A 17,799-nucleotide genomic window follows, 5' to 3' on the forward strand; every position below is an offset into this window, starting at 1 on the left:
ACCTGGGAGGACTTCCTTGTTAACCTTCCCTTCAGCACCCCCCACCCCTGCAAATATCACTCAGCATTCAAGCCCAGTATCTCCTCTTCCTTTGAGCACATTTCCCAAAGTCTCTGAAATGAGTCAAGTTTAGTAAGTACTAATGTTCTGTAACCCTTCATGGTTACTCTAAATAGTATTACCTTCTTCCTTTGCCTTGGGCTGTTTCCAAACAAGGTCCAGAGCCAACAAACACCCTTTAAGGGCTCCTGCCCTCCTGTGGTTCCTGTTTCTCAAACCCTCTTGGACCTGAAGCCCTAGGGTCTTGCACCAGCCCAGTTCCCGCTCCTTTCGGCTGGAGCAACTAAGCCCCAGCCACCTTCCTGACAAACAAGGGGTCCCAGTTTCAGAGCCAATGTTCTGAGCAAGAGAGAAATAGCCTCTCCTCTTCAGGACTCTCTTGCTTCCCACCTTACCCATGTGGCCATAGAACCGGGAGGAAATTGTAAATGGAGTGAGGACAGGGCAACTTCACAAGCAACACTCTGGATGCAAATATTGTGCCAAGGCCATAGGCCCAGAGGATGGACCCTTAGTACTCCCTTTCCTGCCCAATATTAAGCTAGAAAGTATCACCAAAGGTATAAGGAAATTCAAAGATTAAAATGATTTGGGAAAGAAATCATAGCACCCTGGGAGGGAAGGAGGGAACCAGTACTGCTGCCAAGTTGTCAGTCACCTTCCTGTGTTCTTAAGAATGCTTCACTTCTTTTGTTTGGCCAGTTTTTCCTCCTAGATTCCTGTAAACCTGTTACCTAACAAGGTCAGCATCACTTAGCTGTTCTCACCCTCTAATGGGAACACTGGCCAGGGATTAAAGCCCAGACCACCATCCCAAGGAAGACAGGAAGACATCCGGAGCCTCCAACTAGGAACCTTCTGCACTCTCTTCAACCAACTCACAGCAGCACCAACAGTTGCAATGAAAATTCTAATCTCTTCTCTCCTTCTGTTGCTGCCACTAATGCTGATGCCTGTGGTCTCTAGCAGCCCAAATCCAGGTAATGAGATTAATTTTTTATAAAGGGAAACAGGGGGGGATCCCTGGGTGGCGCAGCGGTTTGGCGCCTGCCTTTGGCCCAGGGCGCGATCCTGGACACCCGGGATCGAATCCCACGTCAGGCTCCCGGTGCATGGAGCCTGCTTCTCCCTCCGCCTGTGTCTCTGCCTCTCTCTCTCTCTCTGTATGACTATCATAAATAAATAATAAAAAAAAAATTTTTTTAAAAAAAGGGAAACAGGGGGGAGAAAAAGTGGAAAAACAGAAAAGAAAAAGTGGCAAAAAAAAAAAAAAATCATGCATTGAAATATAGCCCCTTCCACCTACAGGGATTTGGGGCAAGTTAGCTTCTGCCAATGCCCGCTTCCTCACCCACAAAAAGGAAAAGACTATACTTATATCCAAAGAGTGTTGTGAGGGCAGCCCAGGTGGCTCAGCGGTTTGGCACTGCCTTCGGCCCAGGTGTGATCCTGGAGACCTGGGATTGAGTCCCACATCAGGCTCCCTGCATGGAGCCTGCTTCTCCCTCTGCCTGTGTCTCTACCTCTCTCTGTGTGTGTCTCTCATGAATATATAAATAAATTTTTTTAAAAAAGAGTGTTGTGAGAACAAAATGAGATGGTGGGTATCAAAATGTTTGAAACTGTAGCTAGCAAAACATATACATATACTGGCTCAATAAAAATCTGCTCTCTTACCTTCAGCCCCTAAATCCTTTTCCAGAAGAACCAGTCTTGGTGACAGTGTATAAATGTGCTAAAGGCAACTGTACGTATATATTCATGGAGGACGAGAACTCCTTGCTTATATTTTCTTTATAGTGTACCAGAATGCCACCAATAATTTTTTTAAAGATTTTGTTTATTTATTCATGAGAGACACACAGAGAAAGAGGCAGAGACACAGGCAGAGGGAGAAGCAGGCTCCATGCAGGGAGCCTGATGTAGGACTCAATCCCGGGACTCTGGGATCACACCCTGAGGAAAACAGAGACGCTCAACCACTGAGCCACCCTGGCATCCCGACACCAATAATTTTTAATGGTAAAATAATAAACTAGGGACTCCTGAGCGGCTCAGAGGTTGAGCGTCTGCCTTTCGCTCAGGGCATGATCCTGGGATCCAGGATCAAGTCCCACGTCGGGCTCCCTGCATGGAGCTTCTCCCTCTGCCTATGTCTCTTCCTCTCTCTCTGTGTCTCTTGTGAATAAATAAAATCTTAAAAAAAAAAAAAAATAAATAAATAATAAAGTAATAAACTAGAAAAATCATATCACCAGATAGTATCCATGTTGGAAGCTTTAGCCATACTCAGCTGACCTTCTGGGAAGCAGGCCTTAGGTTAGAGACTCCAAATCAGCTCCAGCTCTCACTACATCTCAGGTGGCCTCACCGTTAGCAGAACAACCACACAGAAGAGAGCTCATCCCATATATGTTTCTGCTTGAGAGAACCAACTCCCCAAGGGTTACTTTGGGGGTTTTTTTGTTGTTGTTGTTTTGTTTTTGTTTGTTTATTTTATTTATTTATTAGAAACAGAGAGAAAGAGAGAGAGAGAGGCAGAGGGAGAAGCAGACTCCATGCAGGGAGCCTGACATGGGACTCAGTCCCGGGCCTCCAGGATCACACCCTGGGCTGAAGGCAGCGCTAAACTGCTAAGCCATCGGGGCCTCCCCCAAGGGTTACTTTGAAGTAAAATAACTTTGTTACATATTTAAAATCAACTTGATCCTTAAAATCGGAAGTTCACTTTACCCCAAATTCGAACTTCCCTTCCCTAGTAGAGAGAGGTCTCTGGAAGGTGCTGGGCCTCATAGCACTAGGGCTTAGGCTGCCAGTCTTGAGGGGAAGGCTTTTCCATCATTATGACAGACACCAAGGCCAGAGTCCTTAGCCTCGATTCAAACCTCTAACCACAACCTGCCTTTCCAATCCACCCCTCCACTCACTAACAAATGCTCTATGCTCCCCCTAAATTAGATTGTTGGCTGTTCCCTGAATGGGTCTCGTGCTTTCACACTAGCTTAACCTCACTCATACACTCAGCTCAGAAACCACCTCCTCCTCAGAGCCTCCCCGATTCTTCTCACTACCAGGTATGAGGCCTCTGTCCTGTGAACATACTTAGCCCTAACTTGACTCTCTCTTTGCACTTGTCATTTTCTATCTTATATTGAAGGGATTGGTGTGCCTTTCCTATCTCTATCCCCTGCCCTTCTAGACTATAACCTCCTTGGTGGCACAATCTGCTATATTGTTTCCATATCTCTCACACTATCGAGCATAGTGTTCAGTAAATATTTGCTAAGTGAAGAATAAATGCTCAGGTTTCTAAGTTCAAAATGTTGCCCTTGAAAGACTCTACACCTTGGTTTAATAGCAGTTCTATTGAAATTTGGATCAGGGCAATTCTTTGCTGTAGGGTGCTATTCTGTGCATTGTAAGATATTCAGCAGCATCCGTGTGGCCAGTACCAACTAGATGCCAATAGAAGGCTCTCCACTTCTTCCTCCAGTTAAGATAGACAAAAGTTAACTCCAGACGTTGCCAAATGTCCCCTGGAGGGGGAAACCACTCCCCAGCTGAGAACCCCTGCTCTATATCAATAGTTCTCACACCTGGCTATAGGTTTAGACTTACTTAGACCTGTAGACTCAGCCTTGAAGTCCAGGGAACCTAGATCCAAATCCTCACTCCACCACTTACTCTGCATCTTTGAACAAACTACTTCACTTTTTGGAGCCCGTTTTATCATCTTAAAATGAGTAAAATACCACTTAAAACATATAATTGTTGTGAATGTCAAATGACCTATAATGTGTACATAACAAGGATTCAATAAATGGACTGAGTAAAATTTCTCAAGTAGCTTCTCAAGCACAATGCCAATGAATTAGGGAAGGCTCACTGTGCTGCCAGTTGGCACTATTACAGCCATATCCAGCTCAATCCAGGTCACCCAGCCAAGCACAGTTTTGGAGTGCCCAAGTCTGACTGGAGGAACAATTCCCCTCACTTTCCCATCCCCCAAATTCTCAAAATAAAATCTGATCTTACTTTATCTCTTAGAATAACAACATACATGCACAGTGTGTTTTTCACAGAGAGGGAGGAGAATAGATAAGAATATATGAGAATGCCAGGAAACAAATCACTTATAATAATAGATTAATTACTTATAATATCATTATTAACTACAAAATTATCTACAATAATAGCTGAAATGTGTTAAGCAATCCTATGTGGCAGGCAATGTTCTAAGCACTTCAAACATATTACCTCATTGTGTCCTCCCAGAAATATAATGTATTTTTTAATTCACTTTTTATTTTTCAGACTTAAAAAATGCTGTAAAAATAATCATAGTTCCAATATATCTTTCATCCAGTTTTTTTCAAATAACATCTTACATAACTATGATTATCAAAACCAGGAAATTAGCATTGACATAATATTAATTATGAATGTACTAATATTCACAGTTTTGCTGATCACTCTCATAATGTCCCTTTTCTGGTCTAGCATCTAATCCAGTATGCTAAACTGAATAAAGTTGTCATATCTCCCTGGTTTGCCCCAAGCTAGAGTAGTTTCTCAGTCTTCTTTGTCTTTCATGATTTTGACAGGTTTTTTTTTTTTTTTTTTTTTTTTAATTCATGAGAGACACAGAGAAAGGCAGAGACAGGCAGAGGGAGAAGCAGGCTCCCTATGGGGAGCCTGATTCAGGATTCGATCCCAGGATGCCGGGATCATGAACTGAGCCAAAGGCAGACACTCAAGCACTGAGCCACGCAGGTGCCCCAATTTTGACAGTTTTGAAGATACTGGTCAGTTATTTTGTAGAAAGCGCCTCAGTTTGGGTTTGTCTGCTGTTTCTTCATGATTAAATTCAGATTATGCATTTTGGGCAAGAATACCACAGAAGTAATGTGTGCCTACTCCATGCATCACATCAGACAGCCCATGATACTGATCATTCCCAACTACTGAGGATGTTAATTTTGAACACTTGGTTAAGGTGGTGTCTGCCAGGTTTCTCTACTGTAAAGTTACTCTTTTTCCCATTGTAATAAATAAGTATCTTGTGGAGAGATAATTTAAGGCTATGCAAAAAGCCTGTTTCTTCTCTTCATACTTTTGCCAACTAATTTTTAAAATCCATTGACGATTCCCATCTTCAACAAGTGTTACTGTGGTATTAGCCAAATGGTAATTTTCTATTTCCATCATTCCTTCTACATTTATTTTTTTTTTAAGATTTATTTATTCATGAGAGACACAGACAGAGAGGCAGAGACACAGGCAGAGGGAGAAGCAGGCTCCATGCAGGGAGCCTGATGTGGGACTCAATCCTGGGACTCCAGGATCATATCCTGGGCTGAAGGCAAGCACTCAACCACTGAGCCACCCAGGAGTTCCTCCTTCTACATTTATTAATTGGGATTCTACTATAAGAAAAAGCTTCAGGGGATCCCTGGGTGGCTTGGCGGTTTAGCGCCTGCCTTTGGCCCGGGGTGTGATCCTGGGGTCCCGGGATCAAGTCCCGCGTCGGGCTCCAGGCATGGAGCCTGCTTCTCCCTCCTCCTGTGTCTCTGCCTCTCTCTCTCTCTCTCTCTCTCTCTCTATGTCTATCATAAATAAATAAATCTAAAAAAAAAAAAGAAAAAGCTTCTCCTTCTCTCCCATTTATTTATTGACTTATTTATTTATACACATAAAAACTCATGGACATTTATGGATTATAATCCATCACTATCATTATTATGTTGTTCATATTGTCTCAAAATGGAACATTGAGAGCTCCTGCAAGTAGACTTTTATGTCTTTTTAACATATCATTCTTTAGCAATTCCAGACTTTCTGATACCATAAGATGCTCCAGGCTCATCTGTACTTCCCTGGCTTGCCCTGGAATCAGCCATTTCTCCAAGGAGCTCTGGTTCCTTTTCCTGGAGAATGGTATTCACAAACCCTGGGCAGTAAGGTATTGCAAGGTATTGCCCATGGCTACCAGTGGCTAGTGCTTCTGGGCCCTCTAGTGGACAAAGCAAGGAAATAGACACATGCACACACATTAGTGGACTCTTATTAGGCTCATTTTACAAATTAGGTAAATGAGACGCAGAGGTTAGCAACTTGCCCAAAATCATAAAGTTAATACGTAATGGAACAGGGAAGTGAAAATAATGACCGATCTACCACAAGTCCTAACAAGAGGGAGTAACTTCTTTACACATACAGGTCAGCAGAAAGCAACAAACCTAACACTCCAGATACCCTCTTTGGGACCAAGTAACAGAAGTCTGCAATAATAACCACAGTAATAACCATCAGGTAACTGAACACCTACTTGGACACTGGCTATTGGGCATCCCCAGTAGCTCATTTATTCCTAATTCTGCAATGTGGATATTCGTTTTATAAACCAGAGAATCAAAGATCAAAGCCAAGACTACATCATTAAGTGATAGAGCAAGTAGTTGAGCAAGTAGTTGAGCAAGTAGTTGATCCAGGTCTGCCTGGATGTAAAATTCATGCTTATCCCACTATATCAATATTTTCCAAAATTGATTTTCAGTAGGACATAAATGAGCTTTAACTTTATTTTTTTAACGTATTTATTCATGAGAGACACAGAGAAAGAAGCAGAGACATAGGCAGAAGGAGAAGCAGACTCCCTGTAGGGAGCCCGATGTGGGACTCAATCCTGGGACCCCAGGATCACACACTAAGCTGAAGATAGATGCTGAGCCACTGAGCTATCCAGGTATCCTGAACTTTTGTTTTATAAATTATATGTTTATGTTAATGAATGTTAGAAAAAAATCTAAGATGTACCAAACCCCTAATCTCACAGATAATATTGCAGAGGATGACGCTGTTTTGTAAACTAAATTTGTTTAAAGAAAAATGGGGATCCCTGGGTGGCGCAGCGGTTTGGCGCCTGCCTTTGGCCCAGGGCATAATCCTGGAGACCCAGGATCGAGTCCCACATCGGGCTCCCGGTGCATGGAGCCTGCTTCTCCCTCTGCCTGTGTCTCTGCCTCTCTCTCTCTCTCTCTCTGTGACTATCATAAATAAATAAAAACATAAAAAAAAATAAAGAAAAATAAAGAAAAAGTAAGCAGAGTGCCTGGGTGGCTCAGACGGTTAAGTGTCTGCCTTTGGCTCAGGTCATGATCCCAAGGTCCTGGAATCAAGTTCTCCCTCTCCCTCTGCCTGCAGCTCACCCTGCTGTGCTCTCTCACTCTCTCTCAACTAAATAAATAAATCTTATAAAGAAAAAGTAAGAAGTAAATAATAGTAGAGGTGGTACAAGCTACAGCAAGAATCATAAAGGTCATCCAGAAATATCTGAGGTTTGGGAAACATAATACTATAGACATGTGCAACTTATTCTAAATTATACTATGGAATTAGAGGCTACAAAAAGAACAACAGATTAAGAAACTTTGACCTGCGTTTTAGCTTCAGATGTGTCACCATTACCTTGGTGAACTTGGGTATTTCATTTGCTCTCTCTGGGCCTCAGTTTCCTCATCTGAAAAAAAGGGGGGGGTAGTGATTAAGTTATTTAGTACAACCCTTTTAAAAGCAATTTAGTTATAATATCAAAAAATATAAAACTGTTCTTAACTTTTATTTTTTTTAAGATTTATTTATTTATGATAGAGAGAGAGAGAGAGGCAGAGACAGGAGGAGGGAGAAGCAGGCTCCATGCTGGGATCCCGACATGGGACTCGATCCCGGGACTCCAGGATCGCACCCTGGACCAAAGGCAGGCGCTAAACCGCTGAGCCACCCAGGGATCCCCTGTTCTTAATTTTTGACCCAGTAATTCCACTTTGGGAAGAAATCTTGCCCAATAATTTAACATTTGGAAAACAGTTACAAACTTAAAGAAATGTATCAATATTCAAAAATAAAACAATCTAAAAATTCAGCATGGGCGAATAGTTAAATTATCTGGAGCACTCAGGATCCCTGGGTGGCTCAGCGGTTTAGCACCTGCCTTCGGCCCAGGGCGTGATCCTGGAGTCCGGGATCAAGTCCCACCTCAGGCTCCCTGCATGGAGCCTGCTTCTCTCTCTGCCTGTGTCTCTGCCTCTCTCTGTCTGTGTCTTAAATAAATAAATAAATAAATAAATAAATAAATAAATAAATAAAATATTTTAAAAATAAATAATAAAATAATCTGGAGCACATATACTTGTTGGGAATATTATGCAATCTTTAAAAATGTCTCTTATGGGGGTACCTGGGTGGTTCGGTTGGTTAAGTATCTACTTTCAGTTCAGGCCATGATCTCAGGGTCCTGGGATAGAGCTCTGTGTGGGTTCCCTACTCAGAAGGGAATCTGTTTCTCTTTCTCCCTCTGCCCCCCTCCACCTCTCATGCTCTCTCTCTCTCAAATAAATAAACTTTTTTTTACAAAAGGAGGGAGCACCAGGTGGCTCAGTCATGTGTCCAACTGAGTGTCCAACTCTTGATTTTGGTTCAGGTCATGATCTCAGGGTCATGAGATCCAGCTCTGCCTGGGTGTGGAGCCTGCTTGAGATTCTCTCTCTCTTGAGATTCTCTCTCTCCCTCTGCCCCTCCCCATATGCGCTCTCTCTTTCTCCAAAAAGAAAGAAAAGTTAATAGAAATGTCCATTATGAAGATGACATAGCAACATGCTTATAAAGTGAACAAAAAGAAACTTATTCACATAGTATGGTTATCAATGTATAAAGAAAATCATACGCAAGAAACACACCCAAAATACCACCAGATGGTAAGAGCAAATATTTCTTTATCTGTACTTTCCAAATTTTCTCTACTATAGCTATATTACATTTAGAATTTTAAAACTTCTCAATAAAGAGATTCAACTAAGTAACCTCCAAGAGTCCTTCTGGCTCTAACATTCTGTGGCTTTCCTCTGGAACTACAAGCAGAGGTCAGGTGAGAGTAAAATATTAGAAAAGTTTAGATGGCAGGAGCTATGTGTGCCTGTTTAAATTATTTTAATAGTACTCAAAACAGCACATGAGAACAATTTGGAAACTAGAACTTGGGGAAATGATGCAACACCTTCCATCTATGTGGCAGAAAGGGCACAAGTCTGGGAAAGAGCCCTTGGATTGAACCAGAGGACCTCTAAGGGCCCTTTCTAGACAAGTTGTTCATTTGCTTATTGAACAAACATTTACAAAGCATCTACCATGTGTCAGCTGTATGCAGCTGAATGACTACTGAGCCATCGATGGGAGAAAGATTTTTAGTTTCCTAGGACAGTCCCAACAAAATAGCACAGAATGAGGGACTTAAACAACAAAAATTTATTTTCTCATATCTCTGGTATCTCTTTGCCCAAATCTCTTCTTCTTAGAAGGACTCCAGTTGGACTGAATTTGAACCCACCATATAACCACATTTTAACTCAGTCATCTCTTTAAAGACTCTATCTTCAAATACAGTCATTTTGAAGTACTGGGGGTTGGAGCTTTTTTAAGCAACAAACTATATGTATAACTGCATTGAGAGCTGCATTCAAATACAATGAGGAACCATGTGAAGGCATAATTAATTCTTATGGGAACTATCAGAAACTGCTATACAGACAAAGCATCATCTAGGCCCAGTTTTAGCTCCAGAATCTCAAGTCTAACAACCATCATTCTTGATTGTCATAGAAATATTTTAGGATCACAAAACAGGAATAAGACAGCACCAAGAGATAAAACAGACTTGACTAGAAGCCAAAAGAAGATTGGCTTTGTTCCAAAGCCAAAAAAGTAGAGACCATCCTCTTATAGCTGAACTGGGATTATGGATTCAAATACAGGAAACTTGAAGGTCAGGTGAAGATCCTGACTAGTGTATGGAATAATCTGCTCCTTGTTCCCATTTCTTAAGTCATGAGAATTTTAATGTGTGCTGGGGCTAGGGGGTATTGTCAGGTGTCTTTTCCCCCCACTAAAGGTTTATTTATTTACTTGAGAGAGAGAGAGAACACATGCACAGGGGAAGAGGGGGAGAGAAACCCAAGCTAACTACATGCGTAGCATGGAGCCCAACACAGAGCTCAATGCAGGGCTTGATCCCACAACCCTGAAATCATGACCCTGAGATCATGACCTGACCTGAACCAAGGGTCGGATGCTCAACCAACTGAGCCATCCAGGCGCCCCATCAGGTCTTGATTAACACCCACCTCTTGTCCCTTCTTCCATCCAGAAGTCATTCTTTTCCCACCTACCTCCAGCTAAGCTTTTCTCTAAGCCAGATTTTTTTTTTTAAGATTTTATTTATTCATGATAGAGAGAGAGAGAAGCAGAGACACAGGCAGAGGGAGAAGCAGGCTCCATGCTGGGACCCTGACGCGGGACTCTATCCGGGGAATCCGGGATCACACCCTGGGCCAAAGGCAGGCACTGAACTGCTGAGCCACCCAGGGATTCCTCTAAGCCAGATTTTAAACCTCAATTCCTTATCCATTTAAAATAGTCCTGTGAAATGTTGGAGAGGTGTGGAGAAAGGGAAACCCTCCTGCACTGTTGGTGGGAATGTGAACTGGTGCAGCCACTCCGGAAAACTGTGTGGAGGTTCCTCAAAGAGTTAAAAATAGGGCAGCGGTGGCGCAGCGGTTTAGCGCCGCCTGCAGCCCGGGGTTTGATCCTGGGGACCCTGAACGGAGTCCCACATTAGGCTCCCTGCATGGAGCCTGCTTCTCCCTCTGCCTGTGCCTGTGCCTCTCTCTCTCTCTCTCTCTCTCTCTCTCTCTCTCTCTGTGTCTCTATGAATAAATAAAATCATTAAAAAAAAAAAGAGTTAAAAATAGATCTGCCCTACGACCCAGCAATTGCACTGCTGGGGATTTACCCCAAAGATACAGATGCAATGAAACACCGGGACACCTGCGCCCGGATGTTTATAGCAGCAATGTCCACAATAGCCAAACTGTGGAAGGAGCCTCGGTGTCCATCGAAAGATGAATGGATAAAGAAGATGTGGTTTATGTATACAATGGAATATTACTCAGCCGTTGGAAACGACAAATACCCACCATTTGCTTCGACGTGTATGGAACTGGAGGGTATTATGCTGAGTGAAATAAGTCAATCGGAGAAGGACAAACATTATATGGTCTCATTCATTTGGGGAATATAAAAAATAGTGAAAGGGGGGATCCCTGGGTGGCGCAGCGGTTTGGCGCCTGCCTTTGGCCCAGGGGGCGGTCCTGGATACCCGGGATCGAATCCCACGTCGGGCTCCCGGTGCATGGAGCCTGCTTCTCCCTCTGCCTGTGTCTCTGCCTCTCTCTCTCTCACTGTGTGCCTATCATAAATAAATAAAAGTTTAAAGAAAAATTAAAAAAAAATAGTGAAAGGGAATAAAGGGGAAAGGAGAAAAAATAAGTGGGAAATATCAGAAAGGGAGACAGAACATGAAAAACTCCTAACTCTGGGAAATGAACTAGGGGTGGTGGAAGGGGAGGTGGGCGGGGGGTGGGGGTGACTGAGTGACGGGCACTGAGGTGGGCACTTGACGGGATGAGCACTGGGTGTTATTGTGTATGTTGGCAAATTGAACACCAATAAAAAATTTATTTTAAAAATAAATAAATAAAATAAATAAAATAAAATAGTCCTGTGACACCTCGGTGGCTCAGTGGTTGAGCATCTGCCTTTGGCTCAGGGCATGATTCTGGGTTCTGGAGATTGAGTCCCACATCAGATTCACTGCAAGGAGCCTGCTTCTCTCTCTCTGCCTGTGTCTCTGCCTCTGTGTGTGTGTCTCTCTCATAAATAAATAAAATCTTTTTCAAAAATAAAATTAAGTAAAAAATAAAATAGTCCTCTCTTGGGGCACCTGGGTGGCTCAGTGGTTGAGCGTCTGCCTTTGGCTCAGGTCATGATCCCACAGTTCTGGGATGGAATCCTGCACAGGGCTCCCCACAGGAAGCCTGCTTCTCCCTCTGCCTATGTCTCTGCGTTTCTGTGTGTGTCTCTCATGAATAAATAAATCTTTTAAAAAAATACTCTTCTCTTGAAGTACCCTAGATCCCTGAATAAAAAAAGGAAGGAAAAATTGCTCTGATGTAGGTAGCACAATGCTGGGGGATCATTTCTGTTGGCCCCTTCCCTTTCCAGTGCCTGGCCATGACCTGTTGCCTTCCACCAGGGGTCGCCAGAGGCCATCGGGATAATCGCCAGGCTCCTAGTAGGAGGCTCCAGGAAGATGGCCAAGAATGTGAGTGCAAAGGTCAGTATCAACAATAGCACTCCACGTCAGGATCCCGCTCTCACCCCTGAGTTCCCTTCATCTCCACCCCACAGACCTGTTCAGATGTTTTCTGAGCTGACTTCACCCACTGCCCTCTCCACCGGCCCACCACGCAGTACCAACGCTCGTCTTCTTCCTGAACCTCCGCAGTTGACCCCTCCCAGGTCCAAGGGGAGTTGGCTGAATCTCTAGCTGCCCCTTCCCCTTCACTCTTTTCCCCAAGAACCCAGGGCTGACTCCCAAAAACTTCCTGGATCTTGGTTTTGACCTTCTTTTACTCATAAATAAGACTGAAATCTGGGAGGCAAAATGGTTGGCTAAGTTACGGCAGCCAAAGGCAGATGCCTAGATCTTTTCTTCATTTTTTGGTCTCCTTAAATGATATCCTGATGCCCCCTCCAAACCTGCTACCAAATTCCTGGCAATACAGGTCAGGCAAAACAACTCAGAAATCCTGGTGCTCATGTAACTGGGTATCTCCTCTGTTCTCTGCTGACTCCTTTCCTAACTTCCAAGGCAATCTGAAAAAAAAAAAACTAGAAGGCAAGGAGGATAGCAAGTAAAGCCCTGTCCTACTTCCTACTCTCTTATTAACCTTCCCCTCTAAGTACCAACCCTGTTATTTCAGACTGGTTCCTGAGAGCTCATAAAAGAAAACTTATAACAGTGCCTGGGATGCCAAAGAAGCAGTGTCCCTGTGATCATTTCAAGGCCAATGTGAAGAAAACCAGTAAGTGTCAAAAGAATGACCTTCCTTAAACCAGAGTCGCTCTATTGAATCAGTGAGGGATAGACCAGGGTTTGAGAATAGACAAGAGAACAAAATGAAGACCAAGATAAGCCCATCTCTCAGCCCTTTCTACTCAATGTCAACTTAAAGAAATAGAAAGAGGAAGGAAAACAGGATACAATTTTCCTAATACTAGAAAGGTTCAACCAAATTCTTAGATTTTAGAAGCCCATTGCTTATCAAAGTGGAGGGAGATGGAGCTATTGGGCGCCTGGTCATTAATCTCTTAAGATGATACCAGTATCAATGTCAAATAGAATTTGGTTCCTCCCTTCAGCAGTTTTTAAATGCCATATAAAAAATAAATTGTCAAATTAAAAATGATTGATATTATGAAGACTGAGGGATCCCTGGATGGCGCAGCGGTTTAGCGCCTGCCTTTGGCTCAGGGAGCGATCCTGGAGACCCGGGATCGAATCCCACGTCAGACTCCCGGTGCATGGAGCCTGCTTCTCCCTCTGCCTATGTCTCTGCCTCTCTCTCTCTCTCTCTGTGACTATCATAAGTAAATAAAAATTTAAAAAAAAAGAAATCGATATTATGAAGACTGAGATAAATGAGGATCCTCATCACTGCTGGTAGAAGTAAAATAGGAAGTACCTATCAAAAATGTATCTATTTTTAAAAATTTTATTTTGGGGGGCTCCTGTATGGGTCAGTTGGTTAAGCATCTGGCTCTTGATTTTGCCTCAGGTCATGATCTCAAGGTCCTAGGATTGAGCCCTATGTCAGGCTCCATGCTCAGAGGGGTCTGCTTGAGGATTATCTCTCTCTCTCTCTCTCCACTCTGCCCCTTCCCCCTACTCGAGTTATATCTTCTGTCTCAAATAAATAAATCTTTTTTAAAAAATAAAATAAATATTTTATTTTTTAAGTAACCTGTACCCCCAGTGTGGGGCTCAAACTCACAACCCCAAGATCAAGAGTTGCATGCTCTACCAACTGAGCCAGCCAGGAGTCCCTCCTATCAAAAATTTAAGTGTGTGTACCTTTTATTCCAGTAATCTCACTTCAAGCAATCTCCAGCATAGGATATTAGCATGGATACTCAAAGATATACATAAAAGAATATTATAGCAGTATTTGTATTAACAAATAGATTAAAATAGAAACTATGCATCAAAAACAAATTGGGTAATTCTGTAGTTGTCAAAAATGATGAGGTAAATCATTATGTGTTGATTAGAAAGATATCCACAATAGATAAAATAAAAAAGAGAGGCACCCGGGTGGCATGATCAGTTAAGCGTCCAACTCTTACTTTTGGCTAGGGTCGTGATCTGGGGATAAGATGGAGTCCTGCATCAGGCTCCATGCTCAGCACAGAGTCTGTTTGAGATATTCTCTCTCTCTCTCTCTCTCTCTCTCTCTCTCTCTCTCTCCTGTCTCTCCTTCTCATGCTCTCTCTCTCTCTCTCTAAAATAAATAAATATTTTATAAAGAAAGAGAGGGTTGCCTGGGTGGCTCAGTTAGTTAAGCATCTGCCTTTCGGCTCAGGTCATGATCTCCAGGTCCTAGATCAAGCCCCACTTTGGGCTTCTTGCTCAACAGGGAGTCTGCTTCTCTCTCTCTCTCTCTCTCTCTCTCTCTAATAAATAAAATCTTTTTTTTAATTTTTATTTATTTATGATAGTCACACACACAGAGAGAGAGAGAGAGAGAGAGAGGCAGAGACATAGGCAGAGGGAGAAGCAGGCTCTATGCACTGGGAGCCCGACGTGGGATTCGATCCGGGGTCTCCAGTATCACGCCCTGGGCCAAAGGCAGGCACTAAACCGCTGTGCCACCCAGGGATCCCTAAATAAAATCTTAAAATAAAAAAAGAAAGAAAAAAAGAAAGAGATGCCAAGACCTTACTTTACACTCTTCATGAAAATAAATTTCAAGTCCATTGAAGAGCTAAATTTGAGAAACAAATTTATAAGGGAACATGAGAGAATATAATCACGATCCTGAGGTAGGAAAGGATTTCTTAAATGAGATTTAAAAAAGATAAGCCATGGGATCTCTGAGTGGCTCAGCGATTTGGTGCCTGCCTTTGGCCCAGGGCATGATCCTGGAGTCGCGGGATCAAGTCCTGCATCGGGCTCCCTGCATGGAGCCTGCTCCTCCCTCTGCCTGTGTCTCTGTCTGTCTGTCTCTCTCTCTGCCTATCACGAATAAATGAAAAAAATTTTTTAAATCTTAAAAAAAAAAAAAGATAAGGGGGGCACTTGATGGGATGAGCACTGGGTGTTATTCTGTATGTTGGCAAATTGAACACCAATAAAAAATAAATTTATTATTTAAAAAAAAAGATAAGCCATAAGATAAAAGATTAATAAATCTGATTTCACTGAAATTAAGAAATTTTGGTCATCAAAAGAATGAAATAACAATCTAGTATATGTGCTGCCGAAGCGAGCACTGAAATAACAATCTAAAAGTAGATTATATCTGCAGCATATGAAACGGACAAAGGATTAGTATTCCCAATATACAAAGAATTCTGACAGACCAATGAGAGGAAGTCAGGTAACACAACAGACAAATAGGCAAAAGTTGAATTGGCATTTCAGAGATAGGGAAATCTGAAAGGCTAATAAACATATGAAATGGCACCCACCCTTACTAGTAATTGGAAAAATGTGAATCAAAACCAAATGGAGGGATGCCTGGGTGGGTTAGCGGTTGGGTGTCTGCCTTCAGCTCAGGACGTGATCCTGAAAGGCCTGTATCGAGTCCGACATCGGGCTCCCTGCATGGGGCCTGCTTCTCCCTCTGCCTATGTCTCTGCCTCTCTCTGTCTCTCTCATGAATAAATAAAAAATAAAATAAAACCTTTAAAAAATAAAATAAAATAAAACAAAACAGATAGCCCTATACATCATTAGATTGGCAAAAATTTTAAAGTCTTACAATACAAACTTTGGCAGAGTAGGACAGAGAAACTCTCATCCTGCTACTGGGAGTAATTAATTAGTAAATCACTTTGAAAAGTGATTTTAGCAGCTATCTACTAAAGTTTAAGTTCTTTGACCAAGAAATTCTACTCCTAAAAAAAAAAGAAAAGAAATTCTACTCCTTGGTATATCCTCAAAAGGAATGTATTCCTATATACACCAGAACACACATACAAAAATTTCATAGCAGCATTCCTCATAACTACCCCAAGCTGATCATTGACCAATGAGTAAATAAATGGTGGTATCTTCAAATATTATGTATCAGTGAAAATGAATGTATAACAATGTAAATGAATCTGACATATATAACAATGAATTTTTTAAAAAGATACAAAGAAATAGCTATAGTATGATTTCATATACATAAATTTCAAAAATAGGCAAAACTAAACTAAATTACTTAGGAATACATAATTAAGTAGTAAACTAATAAAGAAAAAAGTCAGGGATCCCTGGGTGGCGCAGCGGTTTGGCGCCTGCCTTTGGCCCAGGGCGTGATCCTGGAGACCCGGGATCGAATCCCACGTCGGGCTCCCGGTGCATGGAGCCTGCTTCTCCCTCTGCCTGTGTCTCTGCCTCGATCTCTCTCTCTGTGTGACTATCATAAATAAATAAAAATTTATAAAAAAAAAAAAAAGTCAATGTTTACTATAAAAGTCAGGATTACCTCTGAGAGGGGGGAAGGGAAGTATAGAGATCAGAAAAGGAGAGGAGTAGCTGGCAATATTCCTTTTCTATTTTTTCTTAGGCCTGGGTATTAGTTTTTTGGACAGCTGCTTTAGAACTATTTATTGAAATGCACATACAAGTTTTTATGGACTTCCATTGATGTAAATGTAGTATCTAGCAATAATGGATGATTTGTTAAAGGTGCAGAGCAAAGCAATATGTATAGCATAATCTCATTTTTTTGTTTCTTCAAGTAAACTACTATGTTTACATACAAAAGGATATGGAAGGCTACAAACTATTAACAGTAGTTAGTTCTGAGGAATGAAAATTGAAGGATTTTAATTTTATTTTTTTTAATTTTACTGTTTTCCATTGGACAGGTCTCACTCCTCTATCATTTTGAAAGCATTCATAAAAATTAAATTTTTAAAATGTTTTTAACATTAGTCTTTATTGTCACCCTAGGGAACCAAAGGCACCACAGGAAGCCAAACAAGCACTCCAGAGCCTGCCAGGAATTTCTCAAGCAATGTCAATTAAAGAGCTTTGCTCTGCCTTTATAGGAGCTCTGAGGACCTGCTCTCTCAATGCAACATTCTCATCAAGAACGTAGTGAGCGCACCTAGAGGATGCTCTTCTCCCACTTCCAGCTCCCCCTCCCTGTCCCCACTCCAATTGTTCTCACAAAGCATTTTGCCCAAGATTATTGCTCCCTCTAGTGCCCGATTCTCTTTTCAAGTGCGCCACCACCCCTCCCCCCCATCAATCCTTTCCCAGGGCTTAAGTCTAATTACCCAAAAGAAATCTGGAAATCCTGGTTTCTTAGCTGGTCCCAAATGACCTTAAATATAACCATGCAAGTAGCAAACAGAAGTCAATAAATATTTTTAAATGTAATAAGTCTAAATCATTTCTTTCAAATGGGGTCTGGCAACTCATTAATCCCCATTTTACCCTGTTTACCGCAAACTCTACCCAGATTCTACACACACTTCTCCCTACCACCACCCTCACTCTTCCACTCCACTGCTCAATTTTTTTATTATTTTACTCATTCAACAAACCTTTTTGAGGTAAGAGCTAGT

The 17,799-nt window shown here is 42.0% G+C and overlaps 1 protein-coding gene and 1 long non-coding RNA gene across 18 annotated transcripts in view; one reads left to right on the top strand and one right to left on the bottom strand.

Moving 5' to 3' along the window:
- LOC140604607 (uncharacterized) overlaps positions 1-17,799 on the bottom strand; it is a 110,713-nt gene that overhangs the window by 69,906 nt on the left and 23,008 nt on the right. For 14 of the 16 annotated variants that reach the window (XR_012007435.1, XR_012007433.1, XR_012007442.1 and 11 more), the window contains one exon: positions 7,528-7,579. This is a non-coding gene — a long non-coding RNA (uncharacterized lncRNA). Of the gene's footprint in view, positions 1-7,495; positions 7,580-11,087; positions 11,365-17,799 lie in introns of those variants that run through there. The other 2 variants (XR_012007450.1, XR_012007452.1) reach the window with 2 other exon arrangements.
- CXCL17 (C-X-C motif chemokine ligand 17) lies at positions 749-17,614 on the top strand. Of its 2 annotated transcripts, none has more exons than XM_072775839.1 (4): positions 749-1,040; positions 12,206-12,286; positions 12,936-13,037; positions 17,180-17,614. In XM_072775839.1, exons 1-4 carry the CDS (start codon positions 962-964, stop codon positions 17,275-17,277), a joined length of 360 nt encoding a protein of 119 aa, XP_072631940.1. In that variant the 5' UTR covers positions 749-961; the 3' UTR covers positions 17,278-17,614. The 2 variants fall into 2 exon arrangements, with proteins under 2 accessions (XP_072631940.1, XP_072631946.1); XM_072775845.1 differs by having other exon boundaries at positions 763-1,040; positions 12,175-12,286.

Source organism: Canis lupus, chromosome 1 (genome assembly GCF_048164855.1).
Source record: "Canis lupus baileyi chromosome 1, mCanLup2.hap1, whole genome shotgun sequence".
Classification (NCBI taxonomy): Eukaryota; Metazoa; Chordata; class Mammalia; order Carnivora; family Canidae; genus Canis; species Canis lupus.

Excerpts from the sequence above, each read along its gene's own strand:
- CXCL17 (XM_072775839.1), top strand. The coding sequence starts at position 962 with ATGAAAATTCTAATCTCTTCTCTCCTTCTGTTGCTGCCACTAATGCTG. Across the intron at positions 1,041-12,205 it reads CTCTAGCAGCCCAAATCCAG|GGGTCGCCAGAGGCCATCGG; the intron begins GTAATGAGATTA and ends GCCTTCCACCAG. Across the intron at positions 13,038-17,179 it reads GGCCAATGTGAAGAAAACCA|GGAACCAAAGGCACCACAGG; the intron begins GTAAGTGTCAAA and ends TTGTCACCCTAG.